The 24,284-nt window shown below is 35.2% G+C and overlaps 1 protein-coding gene across 1 annotated transcript in view; it reads left to right on the forward strand.

The window, feature by feature from the left end:
- Nucleotides 1-4,217: 4,217 nt before the first annotated feature.
- slc39a4 (solute carrier family 39 member 4) overlaps nucleotides 4,218-24,284 on the forward strand; it is a 27,027-nt gene continuing 6,960 nt past the window's right edge. Inside the window, exons 1-10 of the mRNA XM_051670972.1 lie at nucleotides 4,218-4,547; nucleotides 5,866-6,189; nucleotides 8,125-8,329; nucleotides 8,493-8,638; nucleotides 10,182-10,353; nucleotides 14,343-14,515; nucleotides 17,742-17,912; nucleotides 18,167-18,262; nucleotides 19,710-19,764; nucleotides 20,018-20,170. Coding sequence (XP_051526932.1) covers nucleotides 4,347-4,547; nucleotides 5,866-6,189; nucleotides 8,125-8,329; nucleotides 8,493-8,638; nucleotides 10,182-10,353; nucleotides 14,343-14,515; nucleotides 17,742-17,912; nucleotides 18,167-18,262; nucleotides 19,710-19,764; nucleotides 20,018-20,170 — 1,696 coding nt within the window. The 5' untranslated portion in view covers nucleotides 4,218-4,346. The remainder of the gene's footprint in view (nucleotides 4,548-5,865; nucleotides 6,190-8,124; nucleotides 8,330-8,492; nucleotides 8,639-10,181; nucleotides 10,354-14,342; nucleotides 14,516-17,741; nucleotides 17,913-18,166; nucleotides 18,263-19,709; nucleotides 19,765-20,017; nucleotides 20,171-24,284) is intronic.

Genomic DNA, 24,284 nt, shown 5'->3' on the forward strand with positions numbered 1-24,284 from the left:
TAAAAGTGGCAGCAGTGTGCACTGGCAAGGGCTTATTAAGCTTTTATCTGGAAGCATCTGTCCAAACTCAACGGGTTGCAACATTAAGCAGAATGTTATATTGGAGAGTTTTATTAAATTGACGGTTGGTGAGGTCTCTGAAGATTTGGGAACAGCGTGCAGGAAGGCTAGAGTGACATTTGAACCTCTAACATCAGAGCCTAAAACTGATGCTAATTTCAACATGAAATCAGTTTTACTGACTTAATACATGTTCCTGATCTTATTCTGCACTATTCACCAGTGCAAAGTTTGTTTTTGTCATCTTTAATCAAAATGTAATAACTTGCTCCGCCTCTGAAACGACTTTCGTTTTTGGATGACATCACCAAGCCCTCTTATTTATCCACCGCTTTTAATATAGATCCATTCCTGATGGATCAAATCAAGTCCCATCCTACATGTTTGTCTTATTGAATAACCTGTGCATTACAGTACAGAATTTTTTTGCCATTTCATGTTGACTTTAATATTTAATAAGAATTCTGATTACTCTGCATCTTCTGCAGTCTCTCTCTCTCTCTCTCTCTCTCTCTCTCTCTCTCTCTCTCTCTCTCTCTCTCTCTCTCTCTCTTTTGGGTGAATCTGCACATGAGGACAGCTAGTTTAGTTCTTGCATTATCAGGGGCAAGGACGCCCTCCTCTGGCCAAATCTTCAAAAAATGAAGCTCATACAGAATTGTCTTATTGATGGTGAACACCTACTTTTGGAAACAATCCTCAAGGTTTTCTCTAAACAGCAGATGAAAACTAAAACAATCATATGCAATAACAGTGTATTTATTTGCATTTGAGGGTGAACAAGACATGAATATGGAGTTTTCTTCCACAGTCACCTTTAGATCCAGGTACTTCAACAGGTACATCACACTGGTATGAATGTTCATCTTCTGTAAGGAAGTCTGTTGGAATGAAAAATCACAAATGAGATATCTTTAATATCTAAATTGTTTAGCATAGACACCAAATTGAAACTTTCACTGAAGATGTTTCTCCTGAGAAAAATATTTGATATTTAATACTTAAGTCTGCAATCAAAATTATAAGCGTCACATTTCTGCCTTTTAAACCCTCCAAAAATTGGCCCCATTGACTTCCATTGTAAGTGTCTCACTGTAACCTCCATTTATGCTTTTTTTTAAAGAAAAGGAGGAACGATTCAAAATAAATGTTTGTGATAATCAACATTATGCCTCAAATGCTGTCGATTGAGCTTCACTTGTATTGAACCCGGAATATTCCTTTAAAGAGCCGCATCTGAGCGATACCATTTTTCTCTTGGGTAAACAAAGGTCTCTTTATGTAAATCACAGCTCAGCACAATCTCATCTTCCTCTTAAATGTCACAAAGTTCTGAGCTGCATAAATGATCTCATTCTATGTGCCAGTGTGTGAACGACATGACTTTTCACTCAAACGGATCAATGTTTGCTGTGGAAATAGGTCACATCTTACCCTGCAATCCTCAGAAAGCTGTTGAATATGCAATCTTACACCTATAGACCTAAGTTAATAGTAAGCCAGTATTAAAGCCGAACACTAACAACCCAACATTAACACAAAGGAAGTCAACATGATGCCACTGAATGTTCCGGTACCCTGAAATGGACCCCATTAGACACCTTTGCATCAGTTCAAATGCGTTTAAAATTCCCTGTGGTGCTACTGATAGTGTGTTGCATGAGCAGCCTCGGTGACACGGCTTTGGTCCTATGAAAACCAGGAAGTATTCGCGTTTACATAATCAATGTCGAGCGTGATTCAGAGGTTGCATTTTCTCTCTGAGATTACATTTTACTCTACTGATGGTTAGTTTTAGGGTTGGGGTTTGGGTTAAGGAGTAGAGTTAATAAGATATGCATTCCTGTTGACTGTAATGCATCATTTACAACTAAAGACTCGCTTTTGGCGCCACCCTGTGGACATTTCACCCATAAACTGGAGCTCACACGTGCTCTTGGGCCCTGTTTCCACCTGGTATTACGATTCGTCTCAGGTGATCCGATCACATGTGGTCAGGTGAGACACATCACTGTTTACACCTGGTCACTCAAATGGGATGGTCTCTGTTTCATGATGACATAAATCAATCACTACTCAGTGTGCTACTGCATGATATTAAAGCGCAACAAAGTCAGAAAAGACAAAGATGCGGCTGAAACTTAATCTAAGCACAAACGCAACATGTCAAGCAGAATTATCTGTTATTTTAGTGGATTACCTGTGCTAAAGGAGCTTCAGGTGTTCGTGCTTGTCATCTGTGTTGATATCAGACACTAAAGAAGATCCGTGAAGCTCTTGTGATTGTGTATGTTTATACATTTTACAATCAGATGCTTGTTTGCTTTTAAAGTCGCTCGCAAATGGCAAAGTTTAAACTCTTGTTTTAGCACAGTGGTTGATTGACAGGTGAGGGGTGGTGCTTCACTGCTGCCGGGACACATACAGGACAGATTAGCATTTACACCTCAAATGTGATCTGGACACTTGTGTTTTTGACCACATTCATATGTGGTATCTGTGATTCGATCACAAAACGTTTTAGACCCCTCTATGACCTGTATTTAGCGCTGACCACATGTGAATGGATCACTCGAAACGCATCTTAATACCAGGTGGAAAAGGGGTCATATTTTCAACAACACTTCCAGCTTTGGCCACTAGGGGCAGTGTTTCAAATTTCGGTAAGTGCAGACCGATTTTAGCTGAAAAACGTTCAACCTACTGTTGTCAAATTCACACAGCGAGATCAGTCTGAACAATCAGCTCTGCATATATTCACAAAATCTTTCTACAACCCAAAATGAATAATTTTTTTAACAAATAATAAATATTAAATGCATCGCTTTGTTTCTCAAACTTCTGTATTAATGAATTCCCCTGTTCAATTAACCTTTCAAGCGTGCATTATATGAGTCAAAAGATTGGACACACCTACGCATTCTTTATTTGAACTGTTAACATGTTAAAAAAGTAAAGTCTTTAAAAATATTAAATAAAACAAATGGCAGTTATAGGAAGTGTGTAGTGACCAAAATTATGCTGGACACTAAGAGAAATAGTTCACCCAAAAATAAAAATTCTCTCATCATTTACTCACCCTCATCCCATCCCAGATGTGTATGACTTTCTCTCTTCTGCTGAACAGAAATTAAGATTTTTAGAAGTATATTTCACTCTGTAGGTCCACACAATGCAAGTCAACAGGGTCCAAAACTTTGAAGCTCCAAAAAGCACATAAAGGCAGCATAAAAGTGATCCATATGACTCTAGAAATATTACAGGTGTAAGTCAGAAACTGATCTTTACAGATCTTTAAACAGATATTTAAGTCCTTTTTTTTTTTTTTTTTTTACAATAAATTCTCCTCCCTGCCCAGTAATGGGGGCGTATGCATGAAGAATGTGGATTGCCAAAAACTAAAGAAGAAGAATGTGAAAGTGAAAGTGGAGATTTATAGTAAAAAAGGACTTAAATATTGATCTGTTTCTCACCCACACCTATCATATTACTTATGAAGACATGGATTAAATCACTGGAGTCTTATGGATTACTTTTATGCTGCCTTTATGTGCTTTTTGGATCTTCAAAGTTCTGGTCACCATTCACTGGCATTATATGGACCTAAATAGCTGAAATATTCTCTTAAAATCTTTGTGTTCTGCAGAAGAAGGAAAGTCACACGTCTGGGATGGCATGAGGGTGAGTAAATGATGAGAGAATGTTCATTTTTGGGTGAACTATTCCTTTAATGACTAATTTTCCTTCACTATGCACTCCAAAATAGTTTTGTAAAGACATTACTACATATGTAAAACACACAATAGCTTTTTACAAGTAATTTCAAGCATTTAAACATAAGCCTTCAGATAAAGGTTTTAAGATCAGGAGAAACACAAGTTCAGTTAACTGTGTATTACTCATTCTAGGCCCATTCTCAGAGGGACTGTGTTGGTGTGCTGCATTTGCATCATTTAAATATGCATTTTTCCTGCTCCACACAAATATTTGGCATTTTTCCTGGAGGGCAGGTGCTGAAAAGCCCTGAAAACTGATCTCCAGGCAGGGCAGAGCCCCTGTCTGAACCCCTCACTGCAGGTAAACGGAAGAGGCTTCCCTCCTTTATGGGACGTGTATGAGAGCAGGTGGAGAAGTGACCAATCAGAGGGCAAGAAGAGCTTCTACCTGAGCAGGTATCACTTATGTGAAGAACTCTAAATCTTCTGTGTGTTAGCAGGCAGTCTCTCGGACCCATCTCACCTGAAAGACCCACTTAATAGAGAAAATAAGGACAAAACACATCGATTATGGAGACTAGAGGAGTGATAGCGCTCTGTTTCACCTTTCTTAGCTTGTTTAGCGGAGCGCATGGCGATAAACGGGACATATTTGCGAAAGTTGTGGATTTGGTGTCTCCAGGACAGGAGTTCCTCACAGAAGATGCGGTTCGCTCGGTTTTTGAACGGCTGGAGGAACGTGTGCAGTGCTCCGGTGTGTCGTGTGGAAAGGTGAGTTCTATTTGAGGCTCTTTTGGAGAGGTCGAGGTCCAGCGCGCACCTGCGGCGGCTGTAGGGTCGTGCGCTACACCTGCCAGAGAAATCTCACTGTAGAACTGTAATAAAGTCTAAATAATATATACATGTTATTTATTGTATATACTTTTATTATTCATAATTATTCAGAGTATTTGTTTGAAGTACAATGCTTAAAAAATAAATTACGAAAAAAGCATTTTTACAGTCTATAAGAAAGAAATATCATATAACATGTCCATTAATTTGATTTATTCATTATCACGATTCAAGGTTCAAATTTGTAATTTTTTTTTTTTTTATACCACAAATATTCCTTAGTCTCTCAATTAATATGAGCTTTAATATATATATATATATATAACATGACTGAAACATTAAGATTATATATTTTTGAGAGTTTAGTTTTGTATAGAACTTATTCACTGATATTGCCCAGAAAAAGTTGCCCCCAACAGGCATGTTGGCACACTATGGGGTAAGTTGTCACATTGGGAACCTGCAATTTATTGACACTGATTTGAAAAAGAAGCTATCTTCCATAACATACCTGTATTTAAAATAGTTTATAGGCTATTAAAAAAAATAAAAATAAAAAAAAACTAAATATAAACAATTATAAACACACACACACACACACACACACACAAATGAAACAATTGTTTTAAAAAAAAAAACAAATGCAAAAATATAAACCCATTGTTTTGGCCAACAGAAATAGCAATTAATGAGTTGTAGCCTATAAAATGTAACATTGAAACGCATAAAATAAAAATGAGTACACTTATGAAAAATACTCTATTTCTGAGAACACAGTTCAACATTTCAGTTAAAATCTACCTTCATTATATGACCCTTGGATGTATGCCAGTGTGGTTCTATTGTGTTAACTTGATCCAACTGTTGCAATAACATGAATTTAGCATTTTAGTTTGGAGGAGAGAATAAAGAACTCAAAACCTTATAATTATTGAGATAAAGCTCGATTACAACCAATTACAAGTCCTACCTATGAATGTGAAATATGTTTTATTATATACATACAATTTCCTGTTTACCATAAAAATCTAACAGTAGAGGAAGAATATGTTATTTTGTCAGGATCTCTGATTACCACGGTAAAGTGTTGTAAGTGTGTATTTGTAAAGTTAACTTATACTTCTTTAAAGATGAATTTGTATTAATTATTAGATATTATTGTCTGTTCAAAAAGGTGTTCTGAAACTTTTGTCAAAGTGTTCTTTTTGTCATATAACGTATATATTCATTTTATATATATTCTACTTGTTTATAGTGCCTCTCTTCGGAGAATCTGCACCAGCTGTTGAGTAACACCACCAACTCACAGGGGCTACAGATGGAGGACTTCTTCACGATGGCCCCTGGGTGCTGCTTGTTCCTGAGTGGGCCCCTGCACACCTGTGGGGTCATACATGAGGGCCAGTGGGGCGTAGAGACCGAGCATTTCATTGAAACAATTTTAGGCCACCATGATGATCATGACAACAACACGCCCACCAGCCATCCTCCCCATGGTGATATCAGTGGCAGAGAGTATGAGGGTTTGGAGAAACTGTTCCATAACATGGAAAAATATTATCAGCCCGACACACATGAGGTCAGTGCAAATAATTGAGTGTCAGGGTTAGTGTTGTTTTCAAATCGATATCTAAATATGAGCAATAGTAATAGATGTTTGCCTTAGCAAGCGCAGCACATAAATTCTGTTTTATTTTTGCCCAAATTCTGTGCTTTCCTTTTTAATTTTTCTGGTTTCCATGTTTGATGTTTGAATAAAAAATTGTCATAATGGTGCCTAATCAAATTAATTAATGAAACTTTAATCAAATAATAATATAATAATTAAAGGTGATTTTAGGCGTTCTTCAATTTCCACAAACTGAGCTGCTGGATTAGCCACGCCCCCTCTTTCCAAAACCCCGCCCTACAAAGATTCCAAATGAGCTTTATTGAGACCAACAAGCAGAAATGGTTGTTAAAAACAACAGCTGCAAAATAGCGCCCTCAACTGACAACTGTTATGAACAGCATGGCATAAAAATGGCATTAAGCCTCAATAATTCACTGCTACTACAATACTATGAGAACACGCAAAATGATTGACAGGTCGAAAGCATCACATTTTTGTTTGCTGTTTACAGAGTCTAGAGCTGTCACAGAGACACTTATTTCAGTAATATCTCTCAGGAAGTAGTAAAATTGTTTGCATACCTTTCCATTAAAAAAAATAATAATAATTGTTTACAGCACCTTTAATTTCAAACAAAATATTTTAGTTATTTTTAGTTAAATAATGTCCTGCACAACAGAGCTTCACAGTATAAATGTATTATTAGTAGTAGTATTATTATTAAATATAAAAAATGTAATGTTAATTTGTTTTTAGTAGTATTAGTATAACATTGAATATTATCTTTTTCTCTACAGTAGTAATATATTTATGTTATAATGTCATCATTTTCACGCTACCAGTTGAATCAAGCTTTTATTTTGGCAGAAAACTGAGCGAATTGATTCAGAGACGTGTAGCACATGCAGACTATATATTTATTTAATTCAGTCTCATCCTTTTGCAGTTTAACAATCATACTTGGCCATATTTTAATTTAAGTATTCATTATTTGATTGTCAAATTGTCATTTATTTCATCCCAAATTCAGTTGAATATTCCAGGTTCAATACAAGTTAAGCTCAATCAACAGCATTTGTGGCATAATATTGATTACCATAAAATAATTTGGACTCGTCCCTCCTTTTCTTTAAAAAGCGCAAAAATCTGTGTTACAGTGAGACACTTACAATGGAAGTCAATGGGGCCAGTCTGTAAACGTTAAAATACTCACTGTTTCAAAAGTATAGACACAAGACATAAACAATATGTGTGTTAATATGATTTTCATCAAAATAATATTTTAGCCTATTCTTAAGATTTACGTATTTAAATTTCATAACAAAATTCCATCAAATTGGATTGTGGATTTTTTTTTTTTTTTTTTTTTATTAATTAAACTTTAAATATTTTTATCATTATTATTTTGTTAAAAATTACTTAATTCAATTTGATAGATTTTTTTATTAAATTAAAATGCATAAATGTTCAAATAATTTTTTGGTGTGTAACCTTTTCTGTGTAAAGTTGCCATGGCGCTGTAAACCCTTAAACGACCGTAAAAATGACAATTTAAACTCTACAGCTCAAATAATATACGAGTTTTAACAGTAGAATGAATGTAAGTGCTTTTATAAATTATAAGCGTCACATTTCTGCCTTTAAATCCTCCAAAAATTGACCCCATTGACTTCCATTGTAAGTGTCTCACTGTCACCTCGAAAATTCCTTTAATTAAAATTTTTATGACACAATTCCATGATTCCATCTGTGTTTTCCACACCTTCCATAAGGTCCTACAAACACCACTTTTCATTCATATTAAGAGACTTACAGTGAGGCTCAAAAGACACAATGTGAAATGACATGATTGACAGCTCATGTTGACAGACTCATCTGTCATGTGTTCATCCTCATTTTTAGCCGTGTCTCTCTCTGAATGACATCCTTGAAGAGAGCAGCGATGATCACGGAGACCACACGCATGTCGAGCTGGGTGCTGTGTTTGGAAACATCGTGTATCACGCATTGCGTGGAGACTGTATGAGGGCGAACGTCCTGCCTGAGCAAGAGTTCTTCCTGGATTACATCTTCAACCTGTTTGGCTCTGATAATCTCACCCTTCATGGTATGAATGTTTGATAATCCTGCAATAGATTCCCACCAATATAGTCATTTCAACCTGATAAATCGTCATGAATCATTCATGTTTTAAATATTGTATGCAGCTATATATCTTTTGCTTTAAACCTGTATGGGGTTATGTTTTTTTGTTTTGCTTTTTTTTGCAGATTTTGAAGAGCTACTGAAGACCTTAAACCTGGGCGGAGAGGAACACAATCACGACGAAGACCATCTTGATGCTCAATCCCACCGGAGAATGACCCGTAAACAAAGTCATCCAGAGGGTCACCGTAGCAATAGCAGCTGGGATGTGGTAATTATTCCTGCAATAGTGAGACTAACCTGGTCTCAGTCGGAATAATAGTATGAGATGGTAAAATCGTAAGAAATCAAAACGACTGGAGGCCTGGGTGGCTCAGCGAGTATTGACGCTGACTATCACCCCTGGAGTCGCGAGTTCGAATCCAGGGCGTGCTGAGTGACTCCAGCCAGTTCTCCTAAGCAACCAGATTGGCCCGGTTGCTAGGGAGGGTAGAGTCACACGGGGTAACCTCCTCGTGGTCGCGATTAGTAGTTCTCGCTCTCAATGGGGCGTGTGGTAATTTGTGCGTGGATCGCGGAGAGTAGCATGAGCCTCCACATGCTGTGAGTCTCCGCGGTGTCATGCACAACGAGTCACATGATAAGATGCGCGGATTGACGGTCTCAGAAGCGGAGGCAACTGAGACTTGTCCTCCACCACCCGGATTGAGGTGAGTAACCGCACCACCACGAGGACCTACTAAGTAGTGGGAATTGGGCATTCCAAATTGGGAGAAAACCTTTACCTTTTCATACAGGCCATGTCATACGATATCGTACGATTTCGCCATCTCATATGAATTATTATGACTTGTCGTGAGACTAAAGTGGGTGAAACTCACAAAAACATATTTCAAAATATCATATTTCTCCCTAAAAGATTAAAAAAAAATGGAATAAGTAGTCTCTTTTATAACCATTAAGATGTATTGCATTATTAAATATTCTGTATTTTAATTATGACAATTAAAGACGACATGAAATGTGGTATGCAATCCATTTTACTTCCATCATGTGACTTATTTCTGTGAAATTGCTTTTATCCATCGTGAATTGATTGGCTGTCTTTATATAACTGAAATGTATTTGATTAAAAAATACACAACCAAAAAGTATAACAAATACTAATGATGTATAAATACTTTCAATTTAAATAAACACATTTTTTCATTATTATAAGCTAAACTCCACAGCAGCTCTCAGATCAGTGTAATAGTGTCTTTTACGACTATGAGAAGATAGTTATGCTGTAATTATGTGAGGTGCTACAGAAATCTAATCATTCAGCCGTGACACTTTTGGTCTGCGTGAAATTATTTTGAGGCCTGTAACATGAAGTGTCAGCGGCATCCGGTAATGTTTATCTCTGTTGATGGATGTTGTGACATACTCTGCGATCTGAGACTGTAAAATGTGTCTGTAATAATAATCAGAGTGAAATTATGCAATACGTGCGCTGTCTGATATCCGGCTCGTTTTTAGTCATGATGAATATTTCCAATTTCTTTAAGCTTACACACCGTCTAAATAAAGCCTGTCATTTGACATCTGTGCAATTAATTATTCAGGCAATAGTACATACTAAACACACAAGTGTTTAATGCATGAAATTAAATATTAATGTATCTTTCAGTATACATTTAAGCAATATCACACAAGGAAAGAGTGCTGTTGCATTGAATATAGATATTTTTACTAGAAAACAAGACAAAAATACTGATTAAGAAAACAATTTTTGCAGTGCAGAACTGAAGTATACTGTGTTTTATGTGCAGACCTGTTTCAGTGCTGAAGATCTTCTAAGGATCTACCACATGAACTCCACAGCACTGACCCGAGATCAGTTCACACAGCTCAGTCCTGCCCTGATTCAACAGATTCTCAGTGGAGGCTGTTATCAGATCAGTCCCAGTCCAGTGATACCTGACTCACTCAGTGCTGCAGAGAGTGAGTAAACTGTTCTTATGACATCATATGATGAGCACTTTCAAACTTTAATCATTTAGTTATTACTTTCAGAAACAGTACAAAATCACAGATTTCTTAATTGTTTCTCCTAACCAGCGATGAGATTAAAAGGAGACTTTTGCTTAAAGGGACAGTTCACCCAAAAATGAAAATTCTCTCATCATTTACTCACCCTCATGCCATCCCAGATGTGTATGACTTTCTGTCTCCTGCTGAGTACAAATGAAGATTTTAAGAAGAACATCTCAGCTCTGTAGGTTCATACAATGCAAGTGAATGGTGACCAGAACTTTGAAGCTCCAAAAAGCACATAAAAGCAGCATAAAAGTAATCCATATTACTCCAGTGGTTTAATCCATGTCTTCTGAAGTGATATGATAAGTGTGGGTGAGAAACAGATCAACATTTAAGTCCTTTTTTACTCTAAATCTTGACATCAGCAGTCTCCTTGGTGATCATGATTTCAAGCTCGTACTCTGCCAACGGTACAAGTAAGGGTAATCGAGCTTGAAATCGTGATTGTTCCTGTAGACTGCAATTGCAAGATGTACATTGATAAAGTACTTACATTTTGGTCTGTTCTCACCCAAAACTGATTAGATTATTTCAGAAGACATTGATTAAACCACTTAAGGACTACTTAATGCTGCCTTTATGTGTTTTTTGGAGCTTCATAGGTCTGGTCACCATTCACTTGCATTGTATGGACCTACAGAGCTGAGATATTCTTTTTTTTTTCTTCTTTTTTTATTTTATCCCCTTTTTCTCCCCAATTTGGAATGCCCAATTCCCACTACTTAGTAGGTCCTCGTAATGGCGCGGTTACTCACCTCAATCCGGGTGGCGGAGGACAAGTCTCAGTTGCCTCCGCTTCTGAGACCGTCAATCCGTGCATCTTATCACGTGACTCGTTGTGCATGACACCGCAGAGACTCACAGCATGTGGAGGCTCATGCTACTCTCCACGATCCACACACAACTTACCAGGCACCCCCACTGAGCTACCCAGACCCCCGAACTGAAATATTCTTCTAAAAATCTTAATTTGTATTCTGCAGAAGATAGTCATACACATCTGGGATGGCATGAGGGTGAGTAAATAATGAGAGAATTTTCATTTTTCAGGTGAACTATCTCTTTAACTGTTTGATGTTTTAAATTGATGATTTTACTTCGGGATGTGTGGCAGCGCTCATTTCATGACCACAGATGGTAAAGAAAATGACAAAAAAAAAATTGAGATGTAATGCTTGTAAATGAATTATGATAAATTATGATTTACTGTATGATGTAAAAGTGTATAAGAAAATATAAAAAAGATTTTTCTAGAGAATCATTTTTCCTCTGTCCCACTTTACTGCTTAAAAAATCTGGGATTTGGTAAAAAGAGGGTAGTAAGCATTTCTTCAGTTTTGCTTTTGACTAAAGTAAAAGACATCCTAAGCTTTCTTCAAAGGTTTAATGTTAGATTATGTGTCATATTGATCATAATTCAAAGTGTCAAGTAATTGAAAATTTCTAAAAGTGTCCCACTTTGCCCATATTCACCCTAGTATATCAAAACTAAAACTAAAATTAATTTGAGACATTTTTTTGTTGTTGTTGTTGTTTTTTAGTTCGTTTTGGGGTTACGAAAAATTATTTTAGTTTAGTTTCAGTTTTTTCCAGTAATCTCAGATTTTATTTTTATTTTAGTTAACGCAAATGTTTTTATTTAGTTTTATTACTTCTGAATTGTAATCTGGTACTGATTACAAATTTGATAGCAAAATATTTAGTTAGTAATGTAATCTCTTGGATTACATTTTAAAGTAATCTTATCTGATTTATTTTAGATTACTTTCAGATTACTTCTGATCTAATTATTGCTTATTTGATGTCATGTGCACACTGAAAATATTTATTTTGGGGTGAAGTAAATATAACAGAAAAGATTTAGTACTTTTTACTGTAATAAATTGGTTCAAGCTTGATCTAACAAATACTAAGCAAATTCTACTTCAATTTATAAGTAAATATTACTTAATATTGTTTGTTATATTTACAAAGATTTGTGCTGATGTTCCCAGCATGCTCCGGTGCATGAATAAGTAATGAGGTAGCAGGATCTCACTGTTGTCTTGTCTTATAACACTGTTGTTGTTGATTTTGTTGTGACATTTAGCAACTTGTTGTTTTATGATGTCTGGAGTTCGTATCCTTTGATTGTTACCGTCATTGTGTGTTGTGCCTCAGGTGTGTGCAGCTCACACATCTGCTGTCAAACTTTCTCTGCGTCTTAAGATAACGTGCACTCATTGGGCTATTTGAAATATGTCTTAAAAGTGCATAGCGTTGAATGATAATTACATATACGTTTGAATGTCATCGAGTGGTGCATTATATTTTAAAGTGAAATTTACTCAATGAACAAAGTTTTTTTAAGTAAAACTTACTCATTTATTCATTGATTATTACATTCTAAAGCAAAGTAGATTTAACTTCTAAAACCTGTGTGCAAAAACTTGCAAATGAAAAATTAAATAAATCTTACATGCTGTGTTTTTCAGTGCATTTAAGTAAAATAAACTTGTACCATTTTGACAATATTGCTTAAATGCATTAAAGAAAACATAATGGATGAAAATATGAGAATTGATTTGATTTGTTGTGTCCGTTTTTGTACTCCCCATTTGTCTGTTTCTGAGTAAAAATAAAAAAGGCACTAAAAATGTTCTTGCTCTGGCAATTTTGCCATTTCAAATGGCATCCATGTGTGATAACAGATAAGACTAGTTATATTTGTGAATCAATGTGAAACAACTGTAATCTGATTACAAGTATTTTAAATGCAATCTAATATAATTACAAGTACTTGATTTTTGTAATCTGATTACATTATCCAGATTACATGTAATGTTAAATTTTATGATATATTATATTATATTTTATTTTATTATATTATATTATATTATATTATATTATATTTTATTTTATTTTATTTTATTATATTATGTTATATTTTATTTTATTATATTATGTTATATTATATTATATTATTTTATATTTTATTTTATTTTATTTTATTATATTATGTTATGTTATATTATATTATATTTTATTTTATTTTATTTTATTTTATTATGTTATGTTATGTTATGTTATGTTATGTTATATTATATTATATTATATTATATTATATTATATTATATTTTATTTATTATATTATGTTATGTTATATTTTATTTTATTTTATTTTATTTTATTTTGTTATGTTATATTATATTATTTTATATTTTATTTTATTTTATTATAGTATGTTATGTTATATTATATTATATTATATTATATTATATTATATTATATTATATTTTATTATAGTATATGTTATGTTATATTATATTATATTATATTATATTTTATTTTGTTATGTTATGTTATGTTATGTTATGTTATGTTATGTTATACTATATTATATTATTTTATTTTATATTATATTATATTATATTATATTATATTATATTGTATTATATTATTTTATATTTTATTTTATTTTATTTTATTATAGTATGTTATGTTATATTATATTATATTATATTATATTATATTTTGTTATGTTATGTTATGTTATATTATATTATATTATATTATTTTATTTTATTTTATTTTATATTATATTATATCATATTATATTATATTATATTTTATTTTGTTATGTTATGTTATATTATATTATATTATATTATATTATATTATATTATATTATATTATATTATATTATTATATTATATTATATTATATTATATAGTGCTGGCACTTTCTGAAAACTGTTTTTCCGGTCACAAACCTGATTCTGCTCAAATGACCTGTTACTGTTTACAAAGTGCAGTCTGAACAGCATACCTGTGAACAACACAAACACAATGCTCTTCTTCATTCAGCTCTAAGAATGTGTTGTCTTATACAATAAATGAGTTCTTTGTGCACAGGATATGGATATGCCACCCTCGCCAACCTTATCATCTGTCTAATGGCCATGTTTGGGATTGTGGTGCTGTTGTTTTCCGCCTGTACTCAAGTGTTTGAGCTCTGCATTCAGTTCTGCATCAGTCTCGCTGTGGGGTCGCTGACCGGTGACGCGCTGTTGCATCTCCTGCCTGCGGTGAGCAACCTTCCATCAGTATTCAGAGCAATGAATAGGATATTTTTTTTAATCTAATTTCAGTAATAAAATAGGTGAGTTTATGCTACAAACCAGCTGAGATTAATTCTTTTAAAAAAACAAAACAAAAAACATTTTGAAATTTCAATTTCAGTGTGTAATTTCTGTGCCAAACGCAATTGCAAAAATAATCGCAGTTTTCAAACAGATTCCTAAAAACGTCTTCCACTAGTGGTACAAACAGATAGTCCCGCCTCAAAATCATCTCACTGATTGTGTCAAAATATAAAATATAAAACAATTGATTTAAAGTTGTTGATTATAAGTATCCACCTTATTTTACATTTGGCAGATGCTTTTATCCAAAGTGACTTACAGTGCACTTATTACAGGGACAATCCCCCTGGAGCAACCTGAAGTTAAGTGCCTTGCTTAAGGACACAATGGTGATGGCTGTGGGAATTGAACCAGCAACCTTCTGATTACCAGTTATGTACTTTAGCCCACTACACCATCATCACCACAACAAATTTTGCAAGGCGGAAGCAAGCAGCGGCTGCATTTCCGGTGAATGTGTAAAAGTTCCGCTGTTATTGACCGCAATGTAAATAAATAGAAGGATAATAATACCAGAATTTGGTGATATGGGCTTATGAACTATCACACAATCACAGGATGTACAGCAGAATGATGGTCTAATGTCAGATAATTTTCTAATGTCAGCATTTATAGTAAAAGAGTAAGTACATCATTCACTTGTTGCTGTGTGTCGTATTGAAGAGACAGTAATAAAATCTGCTTCTTACTTTACCAAGATCGTGATGATGCAGTCTTTCTGTAAACCTCCGTTCATATGTACCTGCATAACCTCCGATGATGCCTTTATTTATTTATTTCCAAAGGCGATGTTTCATAAGCCATGCTGAATGTGTGATCTGCGTGTCTGTTTACTATACACCGCTAAGAAAGAGAGAATACTCTCTGACAAGAACGGAGAGTAAACTGCATTTATTAATTTGGAGTGGTGGTGGCGTAGTGGGCTAAAGCACATAACTGGCAATCAGCTGGTTTGATCCCCAGAGCCATCACCATTGTGTCCTTGAGCAAGGCACTTAACTCCACGTTGCTCCAGGGGTATTGTCCCTGTAATAAGTGCACTGTAAGTTACTTTGGATAAAAAGTGTCTGCCAAATGCGTAAATGTAATTTGCCAAGATGAAACAAGATGCAGTTTTGGTGCAAAGAAAGTTAAAGCAGCATTTGCCCAGTGGCTTTCTGCTCTCTGCTGGATGTGTAAAGTTTGTGGAGGCGTGTCAGATGGCGCGGAGGACTGTCCTGTCAGCGCCTGATCTCTCATTCATTCTGGTGCGCAACAGTGTGATAAAACGATGGCAAAATGCAATATACGGTAAAACTATATGCGTTCAAAACCAATGAGTTTATGAAAATCATAATTAATGATAATAATATGACGACATATATTGCCAGCCTGTAATATAAAGCAGCATAATGTAGTATTTTTGTATCGCTAAAATAGCTGGAAGTGGCTTATACCGAAAGTGGTCCACATTCAAGTTTGATAATGGATTAGGAGCAGTGGTGGCTTAGCAGTCAAGACTCTAGGTTACTGATCAGAAGGTTGGGGGTTCAAGCCCCAGCACTGCCAAGATGCCACAGTTGGGCCCTTGAGCAAGGCCCTATCTGCTCCAGGGGTGCTGTATTATGGCTGACCCTGCACTCTGACCCCAGCTTAGCTGGAATATGTGAAAAAAAAAAAACATTTCACTGTTTATTTGTGATAAATAAAATTATTAATTAATATATTTTAATTCTATTGCAAAATATTCCATAGTAGTAGTTTGTTTCATAGAATATCTCGGCCTCTGAGTGGACTAAAAGTTCAATCTAGGTGTCATTAGAAATCTGAGATCCTCCCCTTTGATATGCTATATAACATTTTGCCATCAATAGTCGAAAACATATTTTTCTGATGATTTGTTTTGCATGCTTTTCCTTCTGGATGGCATTTTTTGTTCTGGACATCTAAAATATAACACTGGATTATTCAGTCAAGCAAGCTCACAGACACGTAAACAATGGGACATTTTTAGAGAACTCCCTAAGGTAAAAGCATATATAAAGTTTTTGGCTATTTGGGGTTTACATCAGCAGTTATCAGAGCATAAAAGAGACGTTTGTATTTGATGACTTACAGAAATCATATTTCACTTTGTAATTCTTTTGAAAATCTTTTGAACTGTGGTATTAAGGCAACAAAATAATCTATACAGTCACATTCCTGAGAAGGAGAGCTTTCATTTGATATATGACTTGTCCATTTAGCACTATGTGAAGGACTTTTATTTTTATATAAATATTTCTACCGTATTACCTCTAGGGGGCGCTAATTTTCACCGCGAATGTTTTAAGGCCTTATTTTGTTATTTTAAGTAACATAAATGCAAAAATGATGGTTATTTCTGAAAAGCTCAAATTCTAAGCTTTCAAATGATACCTCATATGCCTGACTTATTTATACGGAGATTTTAACGTTTTAAGCGTAAACATTTTTGCGATACAGCGCCCCCCTTTGGACCTGCCGCAGGTCTATAGAGTTTAACATTTAATGTAAGTTGAAATAAAGTATACTGATGGCTTCAAAAGAAGCATACACCATCGATTAAGAACATCAGAGCTTATAGTATGTCTGTATTTAAAGGTTTATGTTATCTTCAAAAATCATTTTGCCTATAGAGAAAATAAATGGGATTTTCAGAACAGGACTGTTGTGCTCTATAGCTACTGCTGTTATATTCTTACCCTTCAAAAACACATGCCCGTATCTTTAAAATAACCCTCCGATAGCTCTAGAATCAATCTTTGGCGAGGAATCTCCCTGAAACGTTTTATGGTTTAACCGGTCAAAATTGGTTACATTGCCTGGCACTCGTTATTTCCCCCATGCGGGCGCTCACGCAGACATCGGCCACGTTCACTCATCCATTTAGATGCACGTCAACATAACTATAGCCCTGTCACAACATGTCATCGTGCTGAGTGGAAAATAACAGGATTGCTGAGAAGAAACCAGGAATAAGATCTCGCTTATTGAGCGCAGACAGTGCTGCAGGGAAATCAAAGCAGACAGCAACATTTTTGATTAGAGTTAATTTGCTTTGTGAGTCCTCTGTGTCTGTGAACGATTGTTTGTGTGCCTGTTTGTGTAGGTCTTGGGTCTTCACATTCATGATGATGGAAACAATAACAATCACTCTGAAGACAACTTAGACTTTGTGTACAAACTCCTGGTACTCATTGGAGGCATCTATTTCTTCTACGTGATGGAAACCATCTTCTCCATCGTTACACGTGGAGAACATCACCACCATCACGATGGAGTGAGTCTTTTGTTATACGTAAATATTATTAAGTGGATAGTTCCTTCATGTCATTAAAAAACACCACATAAAAGTAGATAATATGCAACTCATGCACTATACTCCAAGTCTTCTGAAGTCATACGAAAGCTTTGTGTGAGGAACAGACCTAATATAAGCTGTTAATACATGAAAATGTTTTACTAGAGACCTGTGAGAGAGGTAGATTGTAAATCCATTCTCAAATCAATCAGTGTTGTTGTCTTTTGATGTAGGAGGAGTCGGATCTTCATCACTGTGACCACGGCAAAGTTTTGCAGATGTTCCAGAGAGACAAACAGAACAAACACTCGAACTCACAAGCTGATTTGGTGAGACAATCAGTCCGTACAAACGTCAATGGACAACCAGTTGAAAATTAATAAAGTTTTGTCATATAGGACATTATCTAATCTGAAAGAGAATGTTGAAGAAATATCAGAATGAAATCACAATTTGAAGCATGCATATATTTATATATATATATATAATATATATATATATATATATGTGTGTGTGTGTTTATTTACTATATATATATATATATATATATATATATATATATGTGTGTAGTTTATTTACTTATGTATTTATATATATATATATATATGTGTTTATTTACTTATGTATATATATATATATATATATATATATATGTGTTTATTTACTTATGTATTTATTAATATATATATATTTATTTACTTATGTATTTATATATATATATATATATATATATATATATATATATATATATATATAATAAATACATAAGTAAATAAACACACATATATATATATATATATATATATATATATATATATATATATATATATGTATATTATATACTTATGTATATATATATATATATATATATATGTGTGTTTATTTACTTATGTATTTATTAATATATATATATTTATTTACTTATGTATTTATATATATATATATATATATATATATATATATATATATATATATATATGTGTGTGTGTGTGTGTTTATTTACTTATATATATATATATATTTTATTTATTTACTTATGTATTTATATATATGTGTTTATTTACTTATATGTGTGTATCTATTTATTTACTTATGTATTTATTAATATATATATATATATATATATACACACAAACAAAGTATTAAACTTCAACACTCTGCAAATAAATAAATGCTTAAAAAATGTATATATATGTATATATAATTTATTTATTTACTTATTTTTTGTTTATTTGCAGAGTGCTGAAGTTTAATACTTTTGTTTGTTCAAATTACTAAACCTTTGTTTAAGCAAATTGATAAAACAGGAAAATAATATTAATTTATAAAATCATTATATACTGTGTATATATATATATATATATATATATATATATTCTTAACTAATATTATTGTCTTTATTTCCGGTAAAAATATCTACAAATCTTAAAACAAGATCTATTTAATTGAAAATCAAAATCTTGTAAGATAACGAGAATTGTTTTTATAGAATGTCTCTTGAATTAATTTATTTGATTGTATTTTTTTAATTAATTTTTTATTGAAGTATTTTATAAAGTTTATGAAGTTAATAATTGGCTATTTTTTTCTAAAGCATTTTAACTCATAAATGTTTGTCAGTATTGTGCTTAAAACAAGTCTGTGTTTATTTAAGGATGTTTTGATATTTTTACTGGAAAACAAAAGTACTGTTTAGGAAAATGATGTTTGCGGTGCGCGTATATCAATATAACTTTGAGTTTATCGGTTGTAAGTGAAGCTTTCTATAAATTGTAGGTGGACACAGAAAAAAACGAGAAGTCCTTTTTGAAACCTGCTCTCCACAAAAGAGGTGAGACAAACCACGACTGATATTGCCAGAAGTCCATGTTGATCTCTAGGCTCTGTTAATGATTATACACCACTTTGAGTTAATCACATATTTGTGTTCTGCACCTAAATTACACACGACGCAAATTCAAGGGAGTAAAATGAACCGTTTTAGCTCAAATGACCCAGACACTTGCTACTTTCATAACATCCCATGAGGCCACTTTTTGTTAAACATTTTGATGAACACTTTTATCTTTTTTATCCTCTTTCAGAACAGCGTTTGCTTCCCTATATGATCACCATTGGCGACAGCATCCATAACTTTGCGGACGGTTTGGCAGTCGGCGCTGCTTTCTCCGTGTCGTGGCGATCAGGGCTGGCCACATCACTGGCGGTACTCTGTCATGAACTGCCACATGAGTTGGGTGAGAAATCTAGTGCTTGTATGCCATTAATATACTGTATATAAACACACAACAGATATACACTTTCTTATAAAGCTGTTTACTACACACTACATAGGCGGCACACAAATAACGCTCATTTGAGAGACTTACAGTTGTTTCCAATAGTGTTTGACATGTTATTCTAATAAGCATAATAATACATAGCACACTCAGATATTGTGTAAAATAGTCAAATTCTTATTGGTCCATCACTAAGCCCCGCCTTAAAAGTGTTAATGGCTCATCCTATCTTGGAAACTGTTGCCGGCCGCCATTTTCAAGTTAGCTTTTTCTAATAAGAATCTATGGAAATTATGGGGGCGGAGCTAAGCGAAGCGCCATTAACTATTTTTATTGATTATATTCAGTGTTGAATTAAATAGAATTTAATTTGATCCTTCATCTTATCCAGTGGTGTAGTAGTGACTGAAGAGGTGGGCATACTGTGATTTTATCGAGGAAGTGACACTCTGTATTTTCCCAAAGTTTAATAGCAAAATGTTTTATGTAAATGCATTAATATTTTCACTTTTAGCAGCGAAGTAAATATATGGCGCAAAATAATTAATGGAGACTCCTGCACTGCAGGCACATCAGCATTTCAGTGTAGACGCTAAGAGTGTCTCGCCCTTATTGAAGTGGAAAATATAATTGGCTAAAAAATATCCAATCGCGTCTAAAACAAACGTTCTGATTGGTAGCTCAGCTGAGTCGAACTGTCTATTTCGCCTGTGCCTTCAGTTGTGTTCCCGCCTCCCACCTCCCGCTGCTCCGTGCAGAGAATCTCTGTACACTTATGTGACGAGGAGGAGGGCGGGGCTGGGCCGTGACTATGCACTCCCGGCCCCTAATCGAGCTAATCAGCCGAGGGGAGGGATAAGGGCAGCCGGATGCGGCAGTTCGAGAGAGAGAGAGAGCCACACGCAGCTGCTGTGTGTGCATTTGTGTCTTTTTGTTTAAATATTACTTTGAGTGTTAAAAAAATAAAAAATAAAAAAATTGCTTGCCGGTTCCCAGACACACCGTCGCCTGGTCCTCAACCACTCCTCCACCCTCTGGTGGACAACAGCCACTCCTCCCCGGGCGCACAGCAGCGAGTCCTCCGACCCCTGACGGATGGAACGCCCTTCCACGTTCTGGCGGCCGGTAGCGAGCCCTTCTGCCCTGATTATCCTGACTGACTATGCACGCCCAGCCCTGCCCTCCTCCTTGTCACAACTTATTAAAAATAATAATAATAATCACCTTATCAGCCCTAGATTTAGGCAAAAACATACTATTTTGGGGGTGTTCCCACCAAATACGTTTTTGCGTCCATTTGTGCTCTTTTTTAATTGTTTGTCTTCTGTAAACATGTTCTAGACAGACATCTCATGAGCGGCGCATTTTTAAGAAGGCATGTCAAGTTAACCTCCTTAGCATGAGCGTGACTGCTGTGTGCATTTTCCATTCCCCTTTTAGATTTGTAACTAGTAGCACCTAATAAACAAGCAAAAATAAATAAATTCTAGATCAAATAGTTTTCCTAAAAATGTATGTCCTCATATGTGGACAGCGGGACTAAGTTGTGAAATTTAAAATAATATCAAGCTATAGAAAGTCAGATTTCTAAAATCAGATTGTTTATGATGTTTCCAGGAGTGTTGGTTATTCATGTTTTTGAGATGTTACAGACATAACATCAGAAATTAGCATAATTAATTCAAATTCAAAGTAATGTCCAGCATCATCCAATCACTGTCAACCATGTTCAAATAAAATGATACATTATAAATTCTGAATCTATGTACTGATTATCATTGTCTCATGTCTGTCAAACATGTTGAGTGATCCAAACATCATCTGCAGCCTGAAACTGAACTTTAAATAGGAAGTTTAGAGTGCATGCACTTAGCTGCATAGAGAGCTATAGCAGTGGCGCCTCCAGGATTTCTTTTTATGGGGCGGCTAGAGGGGAACAGTAAAAGTTTTAGGGTGGCACATCAAAAAGTGTTTGTGTGTGTTTGTGTGTAAGTTCAAATAGGATAGTAGTATTCAATTAACATTGTGAGAGGTCTAATTTCTATATTTTCTTCCCAGTAAAGTCCAAAGTCATAACTTATAGTACATTTTTAATATGTTTATAATTCAACAATAGTTTTTTCAGTATTTTATTTGTGTAATAGGCCTACTTTTCCCAAACAAAGAGAAGCTTTAGTGTCTTACAAAACCCCAGTGAGCAAACCAAAGGTGAATAGTCTTTGACAAGGACCCAGCAAACACACGTTAGCATATGGTTCCCATTTTGTTAATTTTTGGGAACCAATTCTCTTTAGGTTATATTTTTAAAACCATAAACTAACGTTCCCAGAACATTGCTGGCAGGTTTTTCTGTGGCAACTTTAAAAGCGCTTATGCAGAACTTTCTCTATGGTTATTTTTATGTTTTATTTGTGGAACCATAAACTAACCTTCCAAGAACATTGCAGGGAGGTTTTTGTGGGGCAACCATAAAATAGCATACAGAAAGTTTTCTAATGGTTATTTTTAGGTTTTATTTTTCATTCACATTTTTCATCTTCACGTTTGATTATTTGAGTTTGAGAGACAATGAATGAAATTAGTGAGGGCCTGGGTATCTCAGCGAGTATTGACGCTGACTACCACCCCTGGAGTCACGAGTTTGAATCCAGGGTGTGCTGAGTGACTCCAGCCAGGTCTCTTAAGCAACCAAATTGGCCCGGTTGCTAGGGAGGGTAGAGTCACATGGGGTAACCTCCTCGTGGTCGCTATAATGTGGTACGCTCTCAGTGGGGCGTGTGGCGAGTTGTGCGTGGATGCCGTGAAGAATAGCGTGAAGCCTCCACACTCGCTACATCTTGGCGGTAACAAGCCACGTGATAAGATGCGCAGGTTGACGGTCTCAGACGCGGAGGCAACTGAGATTCGAGAGTCACTACGCCACCACGAGGACTTAGAGCGCATTGGGAATTGGGCATTCTAAAAAATAAATGCATTTCTACACCCTGCCGTTATCATGAGCGCACAACAACGTACGTCTTAAATCATCAACAAGCAGCAGATGAGGGCCTGGGTAGCTCAGTGGTAAAATACGCTGGCTACCACCCCTGGAGTTCACTAGTTCGCTAGTTCGAATCCCAGGGCGTGCTGAGTGACTCCATCCAGGTCTCCTAAGCAACCAAATTGGCCCGGTTGCTAGGGAGGGTAGAGTCACATGGGGTAACCTCCTCGTGGTCGCTATAATGTGGTTTGTTCTCGGTGGGGCGCATGGTGAATTGAGCGCGGATGCCGCGGTGGATGGTGTGAAGCCTCCACATGCGCTATGTCTCCGTGGCAACGCGCTCAACAAGCCACGTGATAAGATGTGCGGGTTGACTGTCTCAGACTGTTTGTCCTCCGAATCCCAGTTGCCTCCTGATATGCGACCACCAGGACTTAGAGCACATTGGGAATTGGGCATTCCAAATTGGGAGAAAAAGGGGAAAAATCCCCCCCCAAAACAAAATAAAAAATAAAAAAAGCAGCAGATGAAGTTTGTTTCCCGCGATTATAATTCTGATCTTAATATATTTATACCATCTCTGTGCATTAAATAGTTTGTACACACATTTTCATTGTAAACCATATGACGTTTCAGATACTCCGTTTCTCCACATCGAGAAAAAAACAATGTTTCAATGTTCAACCTTCCACGTGGAACCAATCTTGGACGAATAAAATAATTCTTAATTATTTTCTAAATGAAACTAGGCCTATTTGTTTAAGAATGACAAATATATCTCACATCCGACTTCATATTTACAGTTACAGTGAGACTTTATGGTGCGTACAGTGATTTTTGGTTCACCTAGGGGAAATATATCTCTTTTACAATGTAAAGCATTTGGTTGTATAAATGTCGGCTCCTCTGGTCCCCCCTTTTCAGGCGCCACTGATCTATAGGATGCTCCCTTGCTCCCTATTTAGTGAATGACTTGTCTCAGAACAGTTTGAAATGCATCTTGTTTTCATCCTAACTCCATATAAAGCCTCTGAAAGACACATTATTCAGCTTTTGGATGAATACATTTATTCTCAATGTGATAATGCATGG

Source organism: Myxocyprinus asiaticus, chromosome 34, assembly GCF_019703515.2.
Source record: "Myxocyprinus asiaticus isolate MX2 ecotype Aquarium Trade chromosome 34, UBuf_Myxa_2, whole genome shotgun sequence".
Classification (NCBI taxonomy): Eukaryota; Metazoa; Chordata; class Actinopteri; order Cypriniformes; family Catostomidae; genus Myxocyprinus; species Myxocyprinus asiaticus.